The 22,671-nt window shown below is 74.4% G+C and overlaps 2 protein-coding genes across 2 annotated transcripts in view; both read right to left on the reverse strand.

Annotated features, from left to right (window-relative positions):
* Positions 1 to 318: 318 nt before the first annotated feature.
* Positions 319 to 1,848, reverse strand: LOC112445545 (collagen alpha-1(III) chain-like; the record flags this gene model as incomplete). The annotated part of the gene is made up of 3 exons (XM_024989057.1): positions 1,692 to 1,848; positions 1,478 to 1,593; positions 319 to 1,307 (listed from the first exon to the last, which is right to left on the reverse strand). Coding segments are annotated over exons 1-3 (1,262 nt in total), but the record flags the coding sequence as incomplete, so codon positions are not given.
* Positions 1,849 to 2,144: 296 nt separating this feature from the next.
* The window catches only part of LOC112445546 (collagen alpha-1(I) chain-like), a gene marked incomplete at its 5' end in the record, with an annotated part of 29,082 nt that continues 8,555 nt past the window's right edge, over positions 2,145 to 22,671 (reverse strand). The window contains 5 exons of the mRNA XM_059884429.1: positions 2,145 to 2,649; positions 4,099 to 4,349; positions 5,672 to 6,228; positions 7,773 to 8,343; positions 9,507 to 10,051. Of these exons, the coding sequence (XP_059740412.1) occupies positions 2,145 to 2,649; positions 4,099 to 4,349; positions 5,672 to 6,228; positions 7,773 to 8,343; positions 9,507 to 10,051 (2,429 nt within the window). The remainder of the gene's footprint in view (positions 2,650 to 4,098; positions 4,350 to 5,671; positions 6,229 to 7,772; positions 8,344 to 9,506; positions 10,052 to 22,671) is intronic.

Raw genomic sequence — 22,671 nt, forward strand, 5'->3', positions numbered from 1 at the left:
CTTCCTGCGGTCCCGTTTCTTGTCTTGGCCGCCGTTGGGTTTGCCGGGCTGCTTGTCTTGCGCCTTGCCCTCGCCCTCCGCCCTTGCGCCCTACTTCTCCCCTCCCCGGCTCCCCCTGCCCGCCCTCCCTCCCGCCGCCGCCGACCAGCCCTCTTCCGTTTTCCGCTGCGCTGGCCCGTTTTCTTTGCGCGTTTTTTTCCTGGGGCGTGGGGGGTGGGGCTGGCGGCCGGCGGCTTTGGGCCGGCGCTCCTGGTTTGGCTTGCCTCTGCCGCCCCCGCTTTCCGGGTTCCCCGCCCTCCCGTTTCCTTGGCCACCCACTTTGTCCGGTTCTCTCGCATCTCCCTGGCCCTCCTCGGTCCGGTCCTCTTTCCTTTCCGGTCCTCGTTGGCTCCGCTGCCTTCTCGCCCGCTTGCTTGCCTCTGTGGGCTGGCTGGCTTTCCTCCGTTTCCGCCGGGGGCGGGGACGCGGTCCCCGCGGCTCTCCTGGCCGGGCGTTGGGGGCGGGGCTTCCCCCGGGCGCCCGTGGTGCGGTGGGCGCGCCGCCGGGCGCGCGCCCGGGCGGGGCGCACGCGGGCGGCGCGGGTCGGCCTGGGTCGTGGCGGGGCTGGGGGGCGGTCCCCGTTGTGGCTCCGGGGCCTCCCCTGCGGCTGGGCCGGCCGCCGGGCGCGTGGCCAGGGGCGGGGCGGCGCGGGCGGGGGTCGGCTCCTGGCGGGCTGGGGCGGGCTTCCCGTTGTCCTCCTCGGGGTCGCCGTGGCGGCTGGGCACGCGCCCTGCGTGCGCTTCCTGGGTCCCCCGGGTGCGGCCTCCCGTGGGGCGGCGGCGGGGTGCGGCCCCCGGTCGGGCCTTGGGCCTGCGTGGCGGCCGGCCCCCGTGTCCGCCTCTGTTGCACCCCTGGCGGTCGCCGCCCGGCTGCGCCTTTGGGCTCCGCCTTGCCGCGCTCCCCCTTGGCTGCCCGGTCCGCGCCGCGCCGGTTTTTCCCCCGCCCTCGTGTCCGCTGCCCGTCCCAGGGCAGCCCCTGCCCTCTGGCCGGCTGGCCCACCCCCTGTTCTGGCCCTTTGGCGGCCCAGCGGGCCCTTTGCCCCCTGCTGGGCTGGGCCCAGGGCCGGGTCCCGCATTGCCCTCGCCCCTTGTCGGGTGCTGGGTTTTCCCCCCCGCGGTGGCCGCCCGGCCACCCCCCGGGCGGCGGGCCCTGCTGCCCCTTATCTGGCCGCCTCTGTGCTGTCCTGCTGCGGGGGCCTTTCCCTGGGGCCCGTGTGCCGTCCAGTTTGGTGTTTTGGCGCCGCCCTCTTCGCCCGTGTCACCTTGTCCCTGCTGTGGTGGGTTTGCTTCCACCCCCCCCCCCCCCAGCTCCCGTTTTTTTGCCCTTTCGGTCTCCTCTTGCCGGCCTGTCTTCCCTTCCCTGTGGCTTGTACGCCGCCCTGTGCGGGTTTTTTTTTTTTTTTTTTCCCTTTGTTTTTGTTTTTCTTTTTTTTTCGCACCGCATTCCGCCCTGCGGCCCCGCGCCCGCGGTGCCCCTGTCGTTTTTGGCGCCCGGGCCCCCTTCCGGCCGGGTCCCACTTGGCCTGCTGCTGGCTGTGCGCGGGGGCGGGGGCCGCTGTGCCCCGCGTTGTGCCAGGCTTGTCTTTGCCATGGCTGTTCTTTTGTCGCCATCCCCCTCGGCTCGCCTCTCTGCTGTGTCCGCTTTCCCCGCACCTTGCGCTCCGCCCTGCGTTTTTTCTTCGGCCTGTTGGTCCTTCACGCGCTGTTCCCGCCTGTGTCTTTCGGCTCGCCTCTGGCTTCCGGTCGGTTCCCCACGGCTCCGCCGCGCCCTGCCCCCCCGTCGTTTTCCTCCTCCCTTGTTCTCCTCCATCTCCGTTCCGCGTCTCCTTTCAGCGTCTCTGCCCTCCCTGTCCTGCCTCCCCTCCCTCCGTCCTGTGTTCCCAGCCCTTCTGTGTTGCTTTCTTTGTTTTGGGTCCCCTTGCCTTCGTTTTGCCTGCTGGGTCTTTGCTGGCTCCGCTGGCCGTTGCTCGCCCTCTGGCGTGCCGTCTCCCCTCTTTGGCTGCCCTCTTGTTGCCCTCTGCCGCTCTGGTTTGGTGGGCGCTTGTTCGTTCCTTGTTCCTTCCCCGGCACTCCTGTGGTCCGTGTTTTCCTCTCCTTGGCGGCTGGTCACGGGTGGGTGGTCCTTGCTCCCCCCGGTGGCTCGCCGTCCCTGATTTCGGCCGGCTTTGTGCTCAGCATCCTGGGCGCCGGCCCTGGCCCCCCTCCCGTCCTCTTGCCTGGCCCTCCCTGGCCGGCGCGCCTGGTCGGCTGCCGTCCTGGGTCGCTCCGCGTCGGGCCCGCCTGCGCGCCTTCCCTTTCCCTTCTTTCCTTTCCTGTCCTGCCTTGGCGGCGGCCCTGGCCCCCCCTCCCGTCTTCTTGCCTGGCGCCCCCCGGGCCCGGGGCGCCTGGTGGGCTGCCGTCCCTGGGGTCCCCCGCGTCGGCCCGCGCCTGCCGCCGCGCCGCCGCCGCCGCCGCCGCCGCCCGTGCCTCGCTCTCCCCCGGGTTTCGCCCCGTCCGGTCGGCTCCCCCCGTCCCCGTGCCGCCCTCCTTCTCCCCTTCGCCCCCGCTCCCCCCTTTCTGTTCTCGGTCCCCCTCGCCGCGCTCCCGGCCGCGGTCCCGCCCCTTCCCCTCCCTTCGCCCCGGCCGTTCCCCTCTCCCGCCCCCTTGTGCTCGGCCCCCCTCTTTTCTGGGGGTCCCCTTTCCCTCCCCCTCCTGCTCCCCTTCTGTCCCCCTTCCTTTGCTTCTCCCCTCCTGCCCCTGCCCCCTGGCCGCCCGCCCGCCGTCGTTTTCCTTCCGCCCCTGCGCTTTCCTGCCCCCTCCCTTCTTTTCCCCCGTCTCCCTTTCCCTCCGCCCCCCCGCCTGCCTTTTTCTCTGGCCTTCGCCCGCTTGGTGCCCTCCCTCTCCTGCTCGTCGCGCCCCTCCCCTCCCCCGCCCCGCCCCCCCCCCCCCCCCCCCCCCCCCCCCCCGCCCCCCCCCCCCCCTTGCTTCTTTCCTAGTTTCCCCTGTCGGCTGGTGCCGCCCCTCTTCTTGGCTCGTCCCCATCTTTTGTTCTGTGTCCCGGGCGGGTCCTTTCCCGGCGTGCCTGTTTCACGCCCTTTCCTTCTTTGGCCCTGCCCCCGCTCTTCCGTCCCCCTGTCGTCCCTTCGTTTCGCCCCGGCTCGCCTCCGGGTCCCCCCTGGCGCCCGCTTGTCTGTTCCGTTCCGTTCCGTGGCTCCGTCGTGTCTGCCTCTTTGGGCCCCGTGCCTGCCGGCACGCTGGGCTTCCGTGTCCCTCCCCCCCTCCGGGGCTTGCTCCCCTCCTGTCCCTCGCCTCCGTGCTGCCCTCCCCCCTCTTCGCCTCTGTCGTCCCCTTCTCCTCTGCCTTCCCTCCCGCCTCTCCTCGGCCGCTCTTTTCGCGTGTCCTTCGTGTTCCTCGTTTCTCTCCCGCTCCTCTCCCTTTCCTTTTTCGTTTTGTTCCTGTTCTTTCGCGGTCCTTTCTTGTTGCCCCGCTTGTGCCCGCTCGCCCGCTCTCGCCCTTTTCCCTTCGCCCCCCCCGCGGCCCTCTGCCCCTTTTGTGCTTCCTGTTGCTGCCTCTTCGCCCTGTCTCCCGTCGCGGCGCCCCCCCCTCCTCGCTCTTTCCTCTTGCCTCGTTCCCCGTTCCCGGGCCTCTGCCCTTCCCTGCGGTCCCCGTTTTCTTGTCTTGGCCGCCGTTGGGTTTGCCCGGGCTGCCTTGTCTTGCGCCCTTGCCTCCGCCCTCCGCCCTTGCGCCTCTTCTCCCCCCTCCCCCGGCTCCCCCTGCCCCGCCCTCCCTCCCGCCCGCCCCGCCCCGCCCTCTTCCCGTTTTCCGCCTGCGCTGGCCCCGCTTTCTTTGCGCCGTTTTTTCTGGGGCGTGGGGGGTGGGGCTGGCGGCCCGGCCGGCTTTGGGCCGGCGCTCCGGGTTTGGCCTTGCCTCTGCCCGCCCCCGCTTTCCGGGTTCCCCGGCCTCCCGTTTCCTTGGCCCCCCTTTGTCCGGTTCTCTCGCCTCTCCTGGCCCTCCTCGGTCCGGTCGTCTTTCCTTTCCGTCGCCCTCGTTTGCTCCCTGCCTTCTCGCCCGCTTGGCTTGCCTCTGTGGGCTGGCTGGCTTGTCCTCCCGTTTCCCCCGGGCGGCGGGCGCGCGGTCCCGCGGCTCTCCTGGCCCCGGGCGTGGGGGCGGGGCTCCCCGGGCGCCCGTGGTGCCGGTGGGCCGCGCCCCGGGCGCGCGCCCGGGGCGGGGCGCCGCCGGCGGCGCGGGTCGGGCCTCGGGTCGTGGCGGGGCTGGGGGGCGGTCCCCGTTGTGCTCCGGGGCTCCCCCCTGCGGCTGGGCCGGCCCCGGCGCCTGGCCGGGGCGGGGCGGCGCGGGGCGGGGGTCGGCTCCTGGCGGGGGCTGGGGGCGGGCTTCCCCGTTGTCCTCTCGGGGGGTCGCCGTGGCGGCCTGGGCCCGCCCCCTGCGTGCGCTCCTGGGTCCCCCCGGGTCGGCCTCCCGTGGGCGCGGCGGCGGGGTGCGGCCCCCCGGTCCGGGCCCTGGGCCTGCGTGGCGCCGGGCCCCCCGTCAGTCCGCCCTCTGTTGGCCCCCCTGGCGGTCGCCGCCCGGCCTCGCCTTTGGGCTCCCGGCCTTGCCCGCTCCCCCCTTTGCTGCCCGGTCCGCGCCGCGCGGTTTTCCCCCGCCGCCGCGTGTCCGCTGCCCGTCCCGGGCCCGCCCCCTGCCCTCTGGCCGGCTGGCCCCGCCCTGCTTCTGGCCCTTTGGCGGCCCGCGGGCCCTTGCCCCCTGCTGGGCTGGGCCCGGGCCGGGTCCCGCCTTGCCCCCTCGCCCCTTCGTCGGGTGCCTGGGTTTCCCCCCCCGGTGGGCCGCCCGGCCGCCCCCCGGGCGGCGGGCCCCCTGCTGCCCTTTCCTGGCCGCCTCTGTGGCTGTCCTGCTGCGGGGCCTTTCCCTGGGGCCCGTGTGCCGTCCCCGTTTGGTGTTTTGGCCCCGCCTCACTTCGCCCGTGTCCCCTTTTCCCTGCTGTGGTGGTTTGCTTCCCCCCACCCCCCCCCCCCCCCCCGCTCCCCGTTTTTTGCCCCTTTCGGTCTTCCTCTTGCCGGCCTGTGTTCCTTCCCCCTGTGGCCTTGTCCGCCGCCCTGTGCGGGTTTTTTTTTTTTTTTCCTTTGTTTTTGTTTTTCTTTTTTTTTCGCCCCGCTTCCGCCCCCTGCGGGCCCCGGCCGCCCCGCGGTGCCCCTGTCGTTTGGCGCCGGCCTTCGGCGGTCCTTGGCCCTGCTGCTGGCTGTGCGGGGGGGCGGGGGCCGCTGTGCCCCGCGCTGTGCCGGCTTGTCCTTTGCCTGGCTGTTCTTTGTCGCCCTCCCCCTCGGCGCCCTCTCCTGCTGTGTCCGCCTTTCCCCGCCCCCCTTGCGCTCCGCCCTGCGTTTTTTCCTTCGGCCCTGTTGGTCTTCCGCGCTGTTCCCCGCCTGTGTCTTTCGGCTCGCCTCTGGCTTCCGGTCGGTTCCCCCCCCGGCTCCGCCGCGCCCTGCCCCCCCGTCCGTTTTCCTCCTCCCTTGTTCTCCTCCTCTCCGTTCCGCGTCTCCTTTCCGCGTCTCCTGGCCCTCCCTGTACTGCCTCCCCCTCCCCTCCGTCCTGTGTTCCCCGCCCTTCTGTCCGTTTCTTTCTTTGTTTTTGGGTCCCCTTGCCTTCGTTTTGCCTCTGCTGGGTCTTTGCTGCTCGCTGGCCGTTGCTCGGCCCTCTGGCCTGCCGTCTCCCTCTCTTGCTGCCCTCTTGTTGCCCTCTGCCGCCTCCTGGTTGGTGGGCGCTTGTTCGTTCCTTGTTCCTTCCCCGGCCCTCCTGTGGTCCGTGTTTTCTCTCCTCTGCGGCCTGGTCCGGGCTGGGTGGTCCTTGGCCTCCCCCGGTGGCTCGCCGTCCTGCTTTCGGCCGGCTTGTGCCTCGCTCTGGGCGCCGGCCCTGGCCCCCCCTCCCGTCCTCTTGCCTGGCCCTCTCCTGGCCGGCCGCGCCTGGTCGGCTGCCGTCCCTGGGGTCGCTCCGCGTCGGGCCCGCCTGCGCGCCTTCCCTTTCCCCTTTCCCTTTCCTGCCTTGGCGGCGGCCCTGGCCCCCCCTCCCGTGTTCTTGCCTGGCGCCCCCCGGGCCTGCGGGGCCTGGTGGGCTGCCGTCCCTGGGGTCCCCCGCCTCGGCCCCGCCTGCCCCGCCTTCGCCGCCGCAGCCGCCGCCCCGCCGCCGCCGCCGCCGTGCCTCGCTCTCCCCCGGGTTTCGCCCCGTCCGGTCGGCTCCCACCCCGTCCCCGTGCCGCCCTCCTTCTCCCCTTCGCCCCCGCTCCCCCCCGCTTTCTGTTCTCGGTCCCCCTCGCCGCGCTCCCGGCCGCGGTCCCGCCCCTTCCCTCCCTTCGCCCCGGCCGTTCCCCCTCTCCCGCCCCCTTGTGCTCGGCCCCCCCTCTTTTCTGGGGGTCCACCTTTCCCTCCCCCCTCCTGCTCCCCTTCTGTACCCCCTTCCTTTGCTTCTCCCCTCCTGCCCCCTGCCCCCTGGCCGCCCGCCCGCCGTCGTTTTCCTTCCGCCCCTGCGCTTTCCTGCCCCCTCCCTTCTTTTCCTCCCCCGTCCTCCGTTCCCTTCCGCCCCCCGACCTGCCTTTTCTCTTGGCCTTCGCCCGCTTGGTGCCCCTCCCTCTCCGTGCTCGTACGCGCCCCTCCCCTCCCCCGCCCGCCCCCCCCCCCCCCCCCCCCCCCCCCCCCCCCCCCCCCCCCCCCCCCCCCCTTGCTTTCTTCCGTTTCCCCATGTCCCGGCTGGTGCCCGCCCCTCTTATTGGCTCGTCCACCACTCTCTTTTGTTTCTGTGTCCCCGGGCGGTCCTTTCCCGGCGTGCCTGTTTCCGCCCTTGCCTTTCTTGGCCCTGCCCCCGCTCTTCCGTCCCCCTGTCCGTCCCTTCGTTCGCCCCGGCTCGCCCCTCGGGTACCCCCCCCCTGGCGCCCCGCTTGTCTGTTCCGTTCCGTTCCGTGGCTCCGTCGTGTCTGCCTCTTTGGGCCCCCCGTGGCCTGCCGGCCGCTGGGCTTCCGTGTCCCTCCCCCCCTCCCGGGCTTGCTCCCCCTCCTGTCCCTCGCCTCCGTGCTGCCCTCCCCCCCTCTTCGCCTCTGTCGTCCCCTTCTCCTCTGCCTTCCCTCCCGCCTCTCCTCGGCCGCTCTTTTCGCGTGTCCTTCGTGTTCCTCGTTTCTCTCCCACGCTCCTCTCCCCTTTCCTTTTTCGTTTTGTTCCTGTTCTTTCGCGGTCCTTTCTGTTGCCCCGCTTGTGCCCGCTCGCCCGCTCTCGCCCTTTTTCCCTTCGCCCCCCACCGCGGCCCTCTGCCCCTTTTGTGCTTCCTGTTGCTGCCTCTTCGCCCTGTCTCCCGTCGCGGCGCCCCCCCCCCTCCTCGCATCTTTCCTCTTGCCTCGTTCCCCGTTCCCGGGCCTCTGCCCTTCCCTGCGGTCCCCGTTTTCTTGTCTTGGGACCGCCGTTGGGGTTTGCCCGGGCTGCCTTGTCTTGCGCCCCTTGCCCTCCGCCCTCCGCCCTTGCGCCCTCTTCTCCCCCCTCCCCCGGCTCCCCCTGCCCCAGCCCTCCCTCCCGCCCGCCCCGCCCCGCCCTCTTCCCGTTTTCCGCCTGCGCTGGCCCCGCTTTCTTTGCGCCGTTTTTTCTGGGGCGTGGGGGGTGGGGCTGGCGGCCCGGCCGGCTTTGGGCCGGCGCTCCTGGTTTGGCCTTGCCTCTGCCCCGCCCCCGCTTTCCGGGTTCCCCGGCCTCCCGTTTCCTTGGCCCCCACCTTTGTCCGGTTCTCTCGCACTCTCCTGGCCCTCCTCGGTCCGGTCGTCTTTCCTTTCCGTCGCCCTCGTTGCTCCCTGCCTTCTCGCCCGCTTGGCTTGCCTCTGTGGGCTGGCTGGCTTGTCCTCCCGTTTCCCCGGGCGGCGGGCGCGCAGGTCCCACGCGGCTCTCCTGGCCCCGGGCGTGGGGGCGGGGCTCCCCGGGCGCCCGTGGTGCCGGTGGGCCGCGCCCCGGGCGCGCGCCCGGGCGGGGCCGCCGCCGGGCGGCGCGGGTCGGGCCCCGGGTCGTGGCGGGGCTGGGGGGGCGGTCCCCGTTGTGCTCCGGGGCTCCCCCCTGCGGCTGGGCCGGCCCCGGGCGCCTGGCCGGGGCGGGGCGGCCGCGGGGCGGGGTCGGCTCCTGGCGGGGTGGGGAGGGCTTCCCCGTTGTCCTCTCGGGGTCGCGTGGCGGCTGGGCACCGCCCCCTGCGTGCGCTCCTGGTCCCCCGGGTCGCACTCCCGTGGGCGCGGCGGCGGGGTGCGGCCCCCGTCCCGGGCCCTGGGCTGCGTGGCGCCGGGCCCACCGTCGTCCGCCTCCTGTTGGCCCCCCTGGCGGTCGCCGCCCGGCCTCGCCTTTGGGCTCCCGGCCTTGCCCGCTCCCCCCCTTTGCTGCCGGTCCGCGCCGCGCGGTTTTTCCCCCCGCCGCCGCGTGTCCGCCTGCCCGTCCCCCGGGCCCGCCCCTGCCCTCTGGCCGGCTGGCCCCGCCCTGCTTCTGGCCCTTTGGCGGCCCGCGGGCCTTGCCCCCCTGCTGGGCTGGGCCAGGGCCGGGTCCCCGCCTTGCACCCTCGCCCCTTACGTCGGGTGGCCTGGGTTTCCCCCCCCGGTGGCCGCCCCGGCCCGCCCCCGGCGGCGGGCCCCCTGCTGCCCTTTCCTGGCCGCCTCTGTGGCTGTCCTGCTGCGGGGGCCTTTCCCCTGGGGCCCGGTGTGCCGTCCCCGTTTGGTGTTTTGGCCCCGCCTCCTTCGCACGTGTCCCCTTTTCCCTGCTGTGGTGGTTTGCTTCCCCCCCCCCCACCCCACACCCCCCCCCCGCTCCCGTTTTTTGCCCCTTTCGGTCTTCACTCTTGCCGGCTGTGTTCCTTCCCCTGTGGCCTTGTCCCGCACGCCTGTGCGGGTTTTTTTTTTTTTTTTCCTTTGTTTTTGTTTTTCTTTTTTTTCGCCCCGCTTCCGCCCCCTGCGGGCACCCCGGCCGCCCCCGAGGTGCCAACACTGTCGTATTGGCGCAGGCCTTAGGCGGTCACTTGGCCTGCTGCTGGCATGTGACGGGGGGGCGGGGGCCGCCTGTGCCCGCGCTTGTGCCGGCTTTCCCTTGGCCCTGGCTGTTCTTTGTACGCACTCCCCACTCGGGACGCCCCTCTCCTGATGTGTCCGCCTTTCCCCGCCCCCCCTTGCGCTTCCGCACTGCGTTTTTTCCCTTCGGGCCCATGTTGGGGTCCCCTTCCGCGCTGTTACCCCCGCGCCTGCTAGTCCTTTACGGCTCGCCTCTGGCTTCCGGTCCGGCTTCCCCCCCCCAGGCTCCGCCGACCGCCCTTGCACCCCCACAGTACTTCCTCCTGCCTTGTTCTCCTCCTCTCCCGTTCCGCCGTCTCCCTTTCCGCGTACTCCTGGCACCCGGTCCCATGTCCTGCCTCCCCCCTCGCCTCCGTCACTTGTGTATCCACCCCCTTCTGTCCAGTTTCTTTCTTTGTTTTTGGTCCCCTTGCCTTCGTTTGCCTCTGCTGGGTCTTTGCTGCTCGCTGGCCGTTGCTCGGCCCTCTGGCCTGCCGTCTCCCCTCTCTTGCTGCCCTCTTGTTGCCCTCTGCCGCCTCCTGGTTGGTGGGCGCTTGTTCGTTCCTTGTTCCTTCCCCGGCCCTCCTGTGGTCCGTGTTTTCTCTCCTCTGCGGCCTGGTCCGGGCTGGGTGGTCCTTGGCCTCCCCCCGGTGGCTCGCCGTCCCTGCTTTCGGCCGGCTTGTGCCTCGCTCTGGGCGCCGGCCCTGGCCCCCCCTCCCGTCCTCTTGCCTGGCCCTCCCTGGCCGGCGGCGCCTGGTCGGCTGCCGTCCCTGGGGTCGCTCCGCGTCGGCCCGCCTGCGCGCCTTCCCTTTCCCCTTTCCCTTTCCTGCCTTGGCGCCGGCCCTGGCCCCCCCTCCCGTGTTCTTGCCTGGCGCCTCCCGGGCCGCGGGGCCTGGTGGGCTGCCGTCCTGGGGTCCCCCGCCTCGGCCCGCCTGCCGCGCCTTCGCCGCCGCCGCCGCCGCCGCCGCCGCCGCCGTGCCTGCTCTCCCCCCGGTTTCGCCCGTGCCGTCCTCCCCCCCGTCCCGTGCCGCCCTCCTTCTCCCCTCCCCCGCTCCCCTCGCTTTCTGTTCTCCGTCTCCCTTCCTGCTCCCGCCCCGGCGGCCGGCCCCCCCGCTTCCCGTTCCTTCTCGCCGCCCTCTTTGCGTCTGCTCCTGCGCCGTCTCTTGTTCCCTGTTTCTTCTTTCTGCCCCTCCCCCTGCTCCCCCCTTTTCCTTTCCTGCCCTGCTGCTGCTGCTGCTGCTGGCTGCTGCTCCGTCGCTTCCGTCGTGTCCGCCTCTGTGCGCCCCCTCGCCGGCCGCCCCCCGGCTCCCCGTCCCTGGGCTTCTCCCGGCCCGCCCCTGGCGTGGGTTGCCCTTTCCTTCTCCCCTGCCTGCCGTGCCCCGTGCCCGTGCCGTCGCTCCGTCGTGTCCGCCTCTTCGCGCCCCCCTGGCCTGCCGCCTCCCCGGCTCCTCCGTCCCTGGGCTTTTCCCGGCCCGCGTCCTGGCGTGGGGTGCCCTTGCCTTCTCCCCTCTCTTCCCCGCTGCCTCCCTCCTTGCCTTCTCGCCCCCTTTGGGCTGCCCCTGCCCCCCCCCTTCCGGCCCCGCGGCGCGCCCCCTTCCCCCCGGCGGTCCGGGTCCGGCCCCGGCCCTCCCCGCTCCCCCCCCCCGGCTTCTGCCGCGGTCCCCCCGCGGTCCGCCCGCGCTGGGCGCCTGGCCGTCCCGCGGTCCTCGCCCCTTCCCGCGCGCCGCCCCGCCCCCGCTCGTCCCCCCGCCTTCCCTGTTCCCCCCCCCTCCCTCCCGGCCCGCCGTTCTTGGCCCCCCTGCCTGCGGTTCGGGGTGCGGCCGTCCCTGTCTGTGCCCGGCTCCTCTTCCCGTCTCCTCTTCCCGTCGCTGCGGCGCCCCCGGTCGGCGGCCCCCTTCCTGTTTGGTTCCGGTCGCTTCTGCGCCTTTTGGGGGCCCGCCCTGCCGCCGCGTCCTCGCCGCCCTCCCCGGCTTTGCCCCTCGCTGCCGCCCCCCCTTTCCTCCGGCCCCCCGCCTTGCTTCGCTCCCGGTTTGTCTGGGCCCTTCTTCCCCCTCCGGCGCTGGCTCCGCGGTGGCTTTCTCCCCCGCCCCTCCCTGCCCGGCCCCGCCTGCCCCGCTCTGTGCCCCTCTGCCCCTCCCCCTCCCCGCCCGCCGCCTTTCCCCGTGCCCTCCTCCGGCCTTCGCCCCCCTCCCGGGGCCCCTCTGGGCTTCCTGTTTCCCTCCTTTTTCGGCCTCTTTTCTCCCCCCCCGCCCCCCCCCCCCCTTCCCCCCCCCCCCCCGCCCCTTTCTTCGTCCCCTGCCCCGTGGCCGGACCCCCGGCCTTCCCTCTTCCGCCCTCCCTTTGCCCCCCCCTTGGCGCTTGGTTTTTTGTTTGTTTGGTTATGTTTTGTTTGCCTCCCCCCCCCCTCCTTTCCCTTTTTCCCCCGTTCTCCTTCTTCGGTTCCCCCCCCCCCTTGTCCTGCCCCGGTCCCCCTGGCCCGGCCCCTCCGCCGGCCCGCCCCCGCTGCTGCCTGCCCGGGCCGCCGGGTGCCCTCCTCCCTTGTTTGCTGCCTGGGCGGCCCCCGGGTTTTGCCCCCCTGCCCCCTCCTCCGTTTCTCGGGTGCCCTTCGTGGCCCCTTCCCTTTCCCCTCCCCGCCGGTGGTCCCGGGCCCGCTGGCCTCCCCCGTGCCCGCCGCCGGGCTGGGCCCGCCGGCCCGCGTTCCGGGTTCTGGCCCTTGGCCTTGCCGCGGCCCCTCGGCTGCTTGGGCCCCCGCGCGGCTCTGCCTTTCCGCCCCGGGGTGGCGCGGTCCCGGCCTTGCGCCCCCCGGCGCGGCCTTTCTGCGCCCGCCCGGTTGTGCCCCCGCGGGCGGCCTCCGTGGTTCCCTGCTCCCCGCCGTCCCCGTTCCCTGCCTGTGGTCCGCCCCCCTCCGCCGCGCCCCCTGGCTGCCGCCCCTTGGGGCCCCCGGCGCGCCCGCCGTGGGCCGTTCCCCGCCGCCCCGGCGCCCCCGCGCGGCCCCCGGGGCCGCCCTCCCCCCCCCGCCCGGCGCCGCCCCCCGCCCCGCGCCGCCCCGCCCCTGCCCTGCTCCCGGTGCCTTCCCCGCCGCCGTGGGCTCCCCGGCGCCCCCCTGGGCCCGCCCCCCTCCCCGCCCCGCCCCGCTTCCCGCCCCGCGCCGCCCGGCTTCGCCCCGCCCGGGCGCGCTCCCGGTGCGCTGCCCCCCTTCCCCCCGGGCTCCCGGTGCGCCCCGCCCCCGCCCGGTTCCCGGCGCGCCTCTGGGCCCTCGCTCCCGCCGCCCGGTGCCCCGGGCGGCCCCTCCCTCCCGCCCCCGCGGCCCTCCCCGCTGTCTCGCCTTCCGGGCTCCCCCGCGGGCTCCGGCCCGGCCCGCCGCCCTGCCCTCGGCGGGCCCTGCTCTTCTCTCGCCCCGGCCCCCGTTGGTTTCCCCGGCCCTTGCTTCCTTGGCCCCCGGCCCGCTGGTTCTTTTCCTCTGCCCTTCCCCCCCTGCGCTCCTTCCCCCGCCTGCCTGGCCGCCCGCCCCCCCCCCTCCCCCGCCCCCCGGCTCCCCGCCCTCTTTTCCCTCTCCGGCGGCCCCCTGGCCGCTGTCTTGTCTTGTCTGTCTGGCTTGCTGTCTGTGTCCGTGTGCGCCTTGTGCTTTTTGCTCCTCGTGCTCCCGTTCTGCGTTCTTCTTTCCCTGGTCTCCCGCCCCGGCCGCCCTTGCCCCCCCCCTGCTTCCCCTCCCCGCCCCCTTTGCCCTCCGGGCCTGTCCGCGTCCCGTGCCCTGGGCCCTCGTCCCTCTGCCCTCTCTCGTCGTTTTGTTTTTGCTCCTCTCCTGTCGCCCTGTCTCCGCGTCCTCCCCCTGCCGCCCCCCCTGTTCCTCGTGCCTCGGTTTGTTCTCCGGTCCCCCTTGCTCTCCTCGTTCTCTCTGTCCCCCGCTTGTCCCCCGCCCGTCCCTCGCCCGCCCCGGCCCCCCGCCCCCTTCCCTGTGCTCTGCGCTTTTCGCTCCCCTCTGCCCCTCCTTCCCCTCGCCCCTCTCTGCCTCTGCGCGTCTTGCTTGCCGGCCGCGGCGCCGGGGCCGCCCGCGGCTCCGCTGGTTGGCTGGCCTCCCTGCTTCGCTGGCCCTGCGTTTGCGCCCGCCCCTGGCGTTGGTGCTGGCCCCGGCCGCCCCGCGTCCTGCCGGCCCCGGGGTCCCCCCGCGTCCGCCCCGCCTGCGCCCCTGCCCTGCCCTGCCCCTCCCCTCGTTTCTCCCGGTGTTTTGGTTCCCCGCGTTTCTCTCCTGTGCTCCCCTCCGTGCCGCCCGTGTCCTGCCGCGCTGGGTCCTTTCCCCCTCCCTTCCCGTTCTGCCCCCTTCCCGCCTTGCCCGGCCCTCCCTTTTCCCCCGCCCCCCCGCGCTTTTTGCCTCTCCCCTCCGCGTGTCTGGCCCCCTCCTGCCCTGTGCCCCGTCCGCCCGCCCTTTTTTTTGTTTTGTTTGGTTCTGCTCTTGGGTGTGTGTGTGTGTGTGTGTGTGTGTGTGTGCGTGCGTGCGTGCGGGGGCGGGGCGGGGCGCTCCTCTCCCTGCTCGGTCTGTTCCCCCTCTGTCGCCTGCCCCTCTCCCCGTCCGTTCTTGGTTGCTGCCGGGCCCTGTCTGCCTTGGTCTTCCCCGCCGGTCTGTGGCCTGCCCTCGCCTTTTCTGCCGGCCCCCGCCGTCGTTCTTTCTTCCCGGTGGCCGTTTCCGGCTGGGCGCCGCCCCGGCCTGGGTCCCGCCTGGGCTCCGGCGGTTGTCGGGCCCGTGGCCCCCCCGCCCCGCGTGTTGTGCCTCGCCCCCGGTTTCTTGCGCGGTTGCCCTGCCTTTGCTCCTGGCTTTTCCGTTTCTTTCCCTCTTCCGTGCTCTCTTCTCGGTTGCCCTCGCCCGCCCTCTTTTGTTCGCTTTGGCTCCGTGGCGCCGTCTTGCTTCCCGGTGCCTTGTGTGCTCCTCCCTGCCTGTTCTCCCCCCTTTTGCTCTCTCTGCCCTGCTGCTGCTGCTGCTGCTGCTGCTGCTGCTGCGCCGTCGTTTCCGTCGTGTCCGCGTCTGTGTGCCCCCCTGGCCGGCCGCCCCCCCGGCCCCGCCGTCCCTGGGGTTCTCCCGGCCCGCCCCTGGCGTGGGTTGCCCTGTCCTCCTCCCCTGCCTGCCCGTGCCCTGTGCCCGTGCCGTCGCTCCGTCGTGCCCGCCTCTGCGCGCCCCCCTGGCCTGCCGCCTCCCCGGCTCTTCCGTCCCTGCGCTTTTCCCGGCCCGCGTCCTGGCGTGGGGTGCCCTTGCCTTCTCCCCTCTCTCTTCCCCCGCCTGCCTCCCTCCTTGCCTTCTCGCCCCTTTGGGCTGCCCCTGCCCCCCCGCCTTCCCCGGCCCCCGCGGCGCGCCCCCCTTCCCCCCGGCGGTCCGGGTCCGGCCCCCGGCCCTCCCCGCTCCCCCCCCCCGGCTTCTGCCGCGGTCCCCCGCGGTCCGCCCGCGCTGGGCGCCTGCCGTCCCGCGGTCCTCGCCCCTTCCCGCGCGCCGCCCCGCCCCCGCCTCGTCCCCCGCCTTCCCTGTTCCCCCCCCTCCCTCCCCGGCCCGCCGTTCTTGGCCCCCCTGCCTGCGGTTCGGGGTGCGGCCGTCCCTGTCTGTGCCCGGCTCCTCTTCCCGTCTCCTCTTCCCCTCGCTGCGGCGCCCCCGGTCGGCGGCCCCCTTCCTGTTTGGTTCCGGTCGCTTCGGCGCCTTTTGGGGGCCCCGCCCTGCCGCCCGCGTCTCGCCGCCCTCCCCCGGCTTTGCCCCTCGCTGCCGCCCCCCTTTCCTCCGGCCCCCCCGCCTTGCTTCGCTCCCGGTTTGTCTGGGCCTTCTTCCCCCTCCGGCGCTGGCTCCGCGGTGGCTTTCTCCCCCGCCCCTCCCTGCCCCGGCCCCGCCTGCCCCGCTCTGTGCCCCTGTGCCCCCTCCCCCCTCCCCGCCCGCGCCTTTCCCCGTGCCCTCCTCCGGCCTTCGCCCCCTCCCGGGGCCCCTCTGGGCTTCCTGTTTCCCTCCTTTTTCGGCCTCTTTTCTCCCCCCCGCCCCCCCCCCCCTTCCCCCCCCCCCCCCGCCCCTTTCTTCGTCCCCTGCCCCGTGGCCGGCCCCCGGCCTTCCCTCTTCCGCCCTCCCTTTGCCCCCCCTTGGCGCTTGGTTTTTTGTTTTGTTTGGTTTTGTTTTGTTTGCCTCCCCCCCCCTCCTTTCCCCGTTTTCCCCGTTCTCCTTCTTCGGTTCCCCCCCCCCCTTGTCCTGCCCCCGGTCCCCCTGGCCCGGCCCCCTCCGCCGGCCCGCCCCGCTGCTGCCCTGCCCGGGCCGCCGGGTGCCCTCCTCCCTTGTTTGCTGCCTGGGCGGCCCCCGGGTTTTGCCCCCCCTGCCCCCTCCTCCGTTTCTCGGGTGCCCTTCGTGGCCCCTTCCCTTTCCCCTCCCCGCCGGTGGTCCCGGGCCCGCTGGCCTCCCCCGTGCCCGCCGCCGGGCTGGGCCCGCCGGCCCGCGTTCCGGGTTCTGGCCCTTGGCCTTGCCGCGGCCCCTCGGCTGCTTGGGCCCCCCGCGCGGCTCTGCCCTTTCCGCCCCGGGGTGGCGCGGTCCCGGCCTTGCGCCCCCGGCGCGGCCTTTCTGCGCCCGCCCGGTTGTGCCCCCGCGGGCGGCCTCCGTGGTTCCCTGCTCCCCGCCGTCCCCGTTCCCTGCCCTGTGGTCCGCCCCCCTCCGCCGCGCCCCCTGGCTGCCGCCCCTTGGGGCCCCCGGCGCGCCCGCCGTGGGCGTTCCCCGCCGCCCCGGCGCCCCCCGCGCGGCCCCGGGGCCGCCCTCCCCCCCCGCCCGGCGCCGCCCCCGCCCCGCGCCGCCCCGCCCCTGCCCTGCTCCCGGTGCCTTCCCCGCCGCCGTGGGGCTCCCCGGCGCCCCCTGGGCCCGCCCCCTCCCCGCCCCGCCCGCTTCCCGCCCCGCGCCGCCCGGCTTCGCCCCGCCCCGGGCGCGCTCCCGGTGCGCTGCCCCCCTTCCCCCCGGGCTCCCGGTGCGCCCCGCCCCCCCGCCCGGTTCCCGGCGCGCCTCTGGGCCCTCGCTCCCGCCGCCCGGTGCCCCGGGCGGCCCCTCCCTCCCGCCCCCCGCGGCCCTCCCCGCTGTCTCGCCTTCCGGGCTCCCCGCGGGCTCCGGCCCGGCCCGCCGCCCTGCCCTCGGCGGGCCCTGCTCTTCTCTCGCCCCGGCCCCCGTTGGTTTCCCCGGCCCCTTGCTTCCTTGGCCCCCGGCCCGCTGGTTCTTTTCCTCTGCCCTTCCCCCCCTGCGCTCCTTCCCCCCGCCTGCCTGGCCGCCCGCCCCCCCCCCCTCCCCCGCCCCCCGGCTCCCCGCCCTCTTTTCCCTCTCCGGCGGCCCCCTGGCCGCTGTCTTGTCTTGTCTGTCTGGCTTGCTGTCTGTGTCCGTGTGCGCCTTGTGCTTTTTGCTCCTCGTGCTCCCGTTCTGCGTTCTTCTTTCCCTGGTCTCCCGCCCCGGCCGCCCTTGCCCCCCCCTGCTTCCCTCCCCGCCCCTTTGCCCTCCGGGCCTGTCCGCGTCCCGTGCCCTGGGCCCTCGTCCCTCTGCCCTCTCTCGTCGTTTTGTTTTTGCTCCTCTCCTGTCGCCCTGTCTCCGCGTCCTCCCCTGCCGCCCCCCCTGTTCCTCGTGCCTCGGTTTGTTCTCCGGTCCCCCTTGCTCTCTCGTTCTCTCTGTCCCCGCTTGTCCCCCGCCCGTCCCTCGCCCGCCCCGGCCCCCCCGCCCCCTTCCCTGTGCTCTGCGCTTTTCGCTCCCCTCTGCCCCTCCTTCCCCTCGCCCCTCTCTGCCTCTGCGCGTCTTGCTTGCCGGCCGCGGCGCCGGGGCCGCCCGCGGCTCCGCTGGTTGGCTGGCCTCCCTGCTTCGCTGGCCCTGCGTTTGCGCCCGCCCCTGGCGTTGGTGCTGGCCCCGGCCGCCCCGCGTCCTGCCGGCCCCGGGGTCCCCCCGCGTCCGCCCCGCCTGCGCCCCTGCCCTGCCCTGCCCCTCCCCTCGTTTCTCCCGGTGTTTTGGTTCCCCGCGTTTCTCTCCTGTGCTCCCCTCCGTGCCGCCCGTGTCCTGCCGCGCTGGGTCCTTTCCCCCTCCCTTCCCGTTCTGCCCCCTTCCCGCCTTGCCCGGCCCTCCCTTTTCCCCCGCCCCCCGCGCTTTTTGCCTCTCCCTCCGCGTGTCTGGCCCCCTCCTGCCCTGTGCCCCGTCCGCCCGCCCTTTTTTTTGTTTTGTTTGGTTCTGCTCTTGGGTGTGTGTGTGTGTGTGTGTGTGTGTGTGTGTGCGTGCGTGCGGGGGCGGGGCGGGGCGCTCCTCTCCCTGCTCGGTCTGTTCCCCCCTCTGTCGCCTGCCCCTCTCCCCGTCCGTTCTTGGTTGCTGCCGGGCCCTGTCTGCCTTGGTCTTCCCCGCCGGTCTGTGGCCTGCCCTCGCCTTTTCTGCCGGCCCCGCCGTCGTTCTTTCTTCCCGGTGGCCGTTTCCGGCTGGGCGCCGCCCCGGCCTGGGTCCCGCCTGGGCTCCGGCGGTTGTCGGGCCCGTGGCCCCCCGCCCGCGTGTTGTGCCTCGCCCCCGGTTTCTTGCGCGGTTGCCCTGCCTTTGCTCCTGGCTTTTCCGTTTCTTTCCCTCTTCCGTGCTCTCTTCTCGGTTGCCCTCGCCCCGCCTCTTTTGTTCGCTTTGGCTCCGTGGCGCCGTCTTGCTTCCCGGTGCCTTGTGTGCTCCTCCCTGCCTGTTCTCCCCCTTTTGCTCTCTCTGCCCTGCTGCTGCTGCTGCTGCTGCTGCTGCTGCTGCGCCGTCGTTTCCGTCGTGTCCGCGTCTGTGTGCCCCCTGGCCGGCCGCCCCCCGGCCCCGCCGTCCTGGGGTTCTCCCGGCCCGCCCCCTGGCGTGGGTTGCCCTGTCCTCCTCCCCTGCCTGCCCGTGCCCTGTGCCCGTGCCGTCGCTCCGTCGTGCCCGCCTCTGCGCGCCCCCTGGCCTGCCGCCTCCCCGGCTCTTCGGTCCCTGGGCTTTTCCCGGCCCGCGTCCTGGCGTGGGGTGCCCTTGCCTTCTCCCCTCTCTCTTCCCCCGCCTGCCTCCCTCCTTGCCTTCTCGCCCCCTTTGGGCTGCCCCTGCCCCCCCCCCTTCCCGGCCCCCGCGGCGCGCCCCCCTTCCCCCGGCGGTCCGGGTCCGGCCCCCGGCCCTCCCCCGCTCCCCCCCCCCGGCTTCTGCCGCGGTCCCCCGCGGTCCGCCCGCGCTGGGCGCCTGCCGTCCCGCGGTCCTCGCCCCTTCCCGCGCGCCGCCCCGCCCCGCCTCGTCCCCCGCCTTCCCTGTTCCCCCCCACCTCCCTCCCCGGCCCGCCGTTCTTGGCCCCCCTGCCTGCGGTTCGGGGTGCGGCCGTCCCTGTCTGTGCCCGGCTCCTCTTCCCGTCTCCTCTTCCCGTCGCTGCGGCGCCCCCGGTCGGCGGCCCCTTCCTGTTTGGTTCCGGTCGCTTCGGCGCCTTTTGGGGGCCCCGCCCTGCCGCCCGCGTCTCGCCGCCCTCCCCCGGCTTTGCCCCTCGCTGCCGCCCCCCTTTCCTCCGGCCCCCCGCCTTGCTTCGCTCCCAGGTTTGTCCTGGGCCCTTCTTCCCCTCCGGCGCTGGCTCCGCGGTGGCTTTCTCCCCGCCCCTCCCTGCCCGGACCCGCCTGCCCCGCTCTGTGCCCTCTGCCCCCTCCCCCCCTCCCGCCCGCCGCCTTTTCCCCGTGCCCTCCTCCGGCCTTCGCCCCTCCCGGGGCCCCTCTGGGCTTCCTGTTTCCCTCCTTTTTCGGACTCTTTTTCTCCCCCCCCGCCCACCCCACCCCCTTCCCCCCCCCCCCCCCCCGCCCCTTTCTTCGTCCCCTGCCCCCGTGGCCGGCCCCCGGCCTCCCTCTTCCGCCCTCCCTTTGCCCCCCCTTGGCGCTTGGTTTTTGTTTTGTTGGTTTTGTTTGTTTGCCTCCCCCCCCCTCCTTCCCCGTTTCCCCGTTCTCCTTCTTCGTTCCCCCCCCCTTGTCCTGCCCCCGGTCCCCTGGCCGGCCCCTCCGCGGCCCGCCCCCGCTGCCTGCCCTGCCCGGGCCGCCGGGGTGCCCCTCCTCCTTGTTTGCTGCCTGGGCGGCCCCCGGGTTTGCCCCCTGCCCCCTCCGCCGTTTCTCAGGCGTTGCCCCTCGTGGCCCCCTTCCCTTTCCCACTCCACGCCGGTGGTCCCGGGCCCCGCTGGCATCCCCGTGCCCCGCCGCAGGGCTGGGCCCAGCCGGCCCCGCGTTCCGGTTCTGGCCCTTGGCCTTGCCCGCGGCCCCTCGGGGCTGCTTGGGGCCCCCCGCGCGGCTCTGCCTTTCGCCCCGGGGTGGCGCGGTTCCCGGCCTTCGCCCCCCGGCTGCGGCATTCTGCGCCCGCCCGGTTGTGCCCCCGCGGGCGGCCCCCGTGGTTCCTGCCTCCCCGCCGTCCCCGTTTCCCTGACCCTGTGGTCCCGCCCCCTCCGTCCGCGCCCCTGGCTGCCGACCCCCTTGGGGGCCCCCGGCGCGCCCGCCGTGGGCGTTCCCCGCCGCCCCGGCGCCCCCGCGCGGCCACCGGGCGCCCTCCCCCCCCCCGCCCGGCGCCGCCCCCCGCCCGCGCCGCCCCGCCCTGCCCTGCTCCCCGGTGCCTTCCCCGCCGCCGTGGGGCTCCCGGCGCCCCCCTGGGGCCCGCCCCCCTCCCCGCCCGCCCGGTTCCCGACCCGCGCCGCCCGGCTTCGCCCCGCCCCGGGCGCGCTCCGCCGGTCGCGCCGCCCCCTCCCCCGGGCTCCCGGTGCGCCCGCCCCCGCCCGGTTCCCGGCGCGCCTCTGGGCCCTCGCTCCCGCCGCCCGGTGCCCCGGGCGGCCCTCCTCCCGCCCCCGCGGCACCTCCCGCTGTCTCGCCTTCCCGGGCTCCCCCGCGGGCTCCGGCCAGGCCGCCGCCCTGCCCTCGGCGGGCCCTGCTCTTCTCTCGCCCGGCCCCCGTTGAGTTTCCCCGGCCCTTGCTTCCTTGGCCCCCGGCCACGCTGGTTCTTTTCTATGCCCTTCCCCCCCCTGCGCTCCTTCCCCCGCCTGCCTGGCCGCCGCCCCCCCCCCTACCCCCGCCCCCCGGCTCCCCCCCCTCCTTTTCCCTCTCTCGTGCCGCCCCCTGGCCGCCTGTCTTGTCTTGTCCTGTCTGACCTTGCTGTCTGTGTCCGTGTGCGCCTAGATAGACATTTTTGCTCCTCGTGCCTCCCGTGTCCTTGCGTATCTTCTTTCCCTGGTCCTCCCGCCCCGGCCGCCCTTGACACCCCCCCCTGCTTTCCCATCCACCCACCTTTGGCCCTCCGGGCCTGTCCCGGGTCCCGTGCCCTGGGCCTCGTCCCCCTGCCCTCTCTCGTCGTTTTGTTTTTGCTCCTCTCCTGTCGCACCATGTTCCCGCGTCCTCCCCCGGGTACCTGCCCCCCATGGTTCCTACGTCCCTCGGTTTGTTCCCAGGTACCCATGCTTCTCTCGTTCTCAGTCTGTCCCCCGCTTGTCCCCCCGCCCCGTCCCTCGCCAGCCCCGGCCCCCCCGCCCCCTTCCCTGTGCTCTGCGCTTTTCGCTCCCCTCATGCCCCTCCTTCCCCCTCGCCCCTCTCTGCCTCTAGCGCGTCTTGCTTGCCGGCGCGGCGCGGGGCGCCCGCGGCTCCCGCTGGTTGGCTGGCCTCCCTGATTCGCTGGCCCTGCGTTTGCGCCCGCCCTGGCGTTGGTGCTGGCCACCGGCCGCCCCGCGTCCTGCCGGCCCCGGGGTCCCCCCGCGTCCGCCCCCGCCTGCGCCCCTGCCCTGCCCTGCCCCTCCCCTCGTTTTCTCCCGGTGTTTTGGTTCCCCGCGTTTCTCTCCTGTGCTCCCCTCCGTGCCGCCCGTGTCCTGCCGCGCTGGGTCCTTTCCCCCTCCCTTCCCGTTCTGCCCCCTTCCCGCCTTGCCCGGCCCCTCCCTTTTCCCCGCCACCCCCGCGCTTTTTTGCCTCTCCCCTCCGCGTGTCTGGCCCCCTCCTGCCCTGTGCCCCGTCCGCCCGCCTTTTTTTTTGTTTTGTTTGGTTCTGCTCTTGGGGTGTGTGTGTGTGTGTGTGTGTGTGTGTGTGGTGCGTGCGTGCGGCAGGGCGGGGCGGGGCGCTCCTCTCCTGGCCGGTCTGTTCACCACTCTGTCGACCTGTCCCCTCATCCCAGTCCGGTTCTTTGGTTGCTGCCAGGGCCCTGCTCTGCCATTGGTCATTCCCCAGCACAGGTCTGTGGCCATGCCCTCGCCATTTTCTTGCCGGGACCCCCCGCCGTCGTTCTTCTTCCCGTGGCCGTAATCGGGCATGGGCGCCGCCCCGGCCTGGGTCCAGCCTGGGCTCCGGCGGTTGTCGGGCCCGTGGACCCCCCGCCCGCGTGTTGTGCCTCGCACACCCAGGTATTCTTGCGCGGTTGCCCTGCCTATTGCTCCTGGCTTTATACCGTTTCTTACCCTCTTCCGTGCTCTCCTTCCGGTTGCCCCGCTCGCACAACACCTCTTTTATGTTCGCTTAGGCTCCGTGGCAGCCAGCCTTGCTTCCCGGTGCCCTTGTGTGCATCCTCCCTGCCTGTTCTCCCCCCATCTTTGCTCTCTCATGCCCTGCTCTCTAGCTGCTAGCTGCTGCTGCTGCTGCCCGTCGCTTCCGTCGTGTCCGCTCTGTGTGCCCCCCTGCCGGCCGCCCCCCGGCTCCCCCGTCCCTGGGCTTCTCCCGGCCCGCCCCCTGGCGTGGGTTGCCCTTTCCTTCTCCCCTGCCTGCCCGTGCCCGTGCCCGTGCCGTCGCTCCGTCGTGTCCGCCTCTTCGCGCCCCCTGGCCTGCCGCCTCCCCGGCTCCTCCGTCCCTGGGCTTTTCCCGGCCCGCGTCCTGGCGTGGGGTGCCCTTGCCTTCTCCCCTCTCTCTTCCCCCGCCTGCCTCCCTCCTTGCCTTCTCGCCCCTTTGGGCTGCCCTGCCCCCCCCTTCCCGGCCCCCGGCGCGCCCCCCTTCCCCCCGGCGGTCCGGGTCCGGCCCCCGGCCCTCCCCGCTCCCCCCCCCGGCTTCTGCCGCGGTCCCCGCGGTCCGCCCGCGCTGGGCGCCTGCCGTCCCGCGGTCCTCGCCCTTCCCGCGCGCCGCCCCGCCCCGCCTCGTCCCCCGCCTTCCTGTTCCCCCCCTCCTCCCCGGCCCGCCGTTCTTGGCCCCCGCCTGCGGTTCGGGGTGCGGCCGTCCTGTCTGTGCCCGGCTCCTCTTCCGTCTCCTCTTCCCTCGCTGCGGCGCCCGGTCGGCGGCCCCTTCCTGTTTGGTTCCGGTCGCTTCGCGCCTTTTGGGGGCCCGCCCTGCCGCCCGCGTCTAGCCGCCTCCCCGGCTTTGCCCTCGCTGCCGCCCCCTTTCCTCCGGCCCCCGCCTTGCTTCGCTCCGGTTTGTCTGGGCCTTCTTCCCCCTCCGGCGCTGGCTCGCGGTGGCTTTCTCCCCGCCCCTCCCTGCCCGGCCCGCCTGCCCCGCTCTGTGCCCTTGCCCCCTCCCCCTCCCCGCCCGCGCTTTCCCCGTGCCTCTCGGCCTTCGCCCCCTCCCGGGGCCCTCTGGGCTTCCTGTTCCCTCTTTTTCGGCCTTTTCTCCCCCCCCGCCCCCCCCCTTCCCCCCCCGCCCTTTTTCGTCCTGCCCCGTGGCGGCCCCGGCCTTCCTCTTCGCCTC

The sequence above is a fragment of the Bos taurus genome, unplaced genomic scaffold (genome assembly GCF_002263795.3).
Source record: "Bos taurus isolate L1 Dominette 01449 registration number 42190680 breed Hereford unplaced genomic scaffold, ARS-UCD2.0 Leftover_ScbfJmS_1844, whole genome shotgun sequence".
NCBI classification, from domain to species: Eukaryota; Metazoa; Chordata; class Mammalia; order Artiodactyla; family Bovidae; genus Bos; species Bos taurus.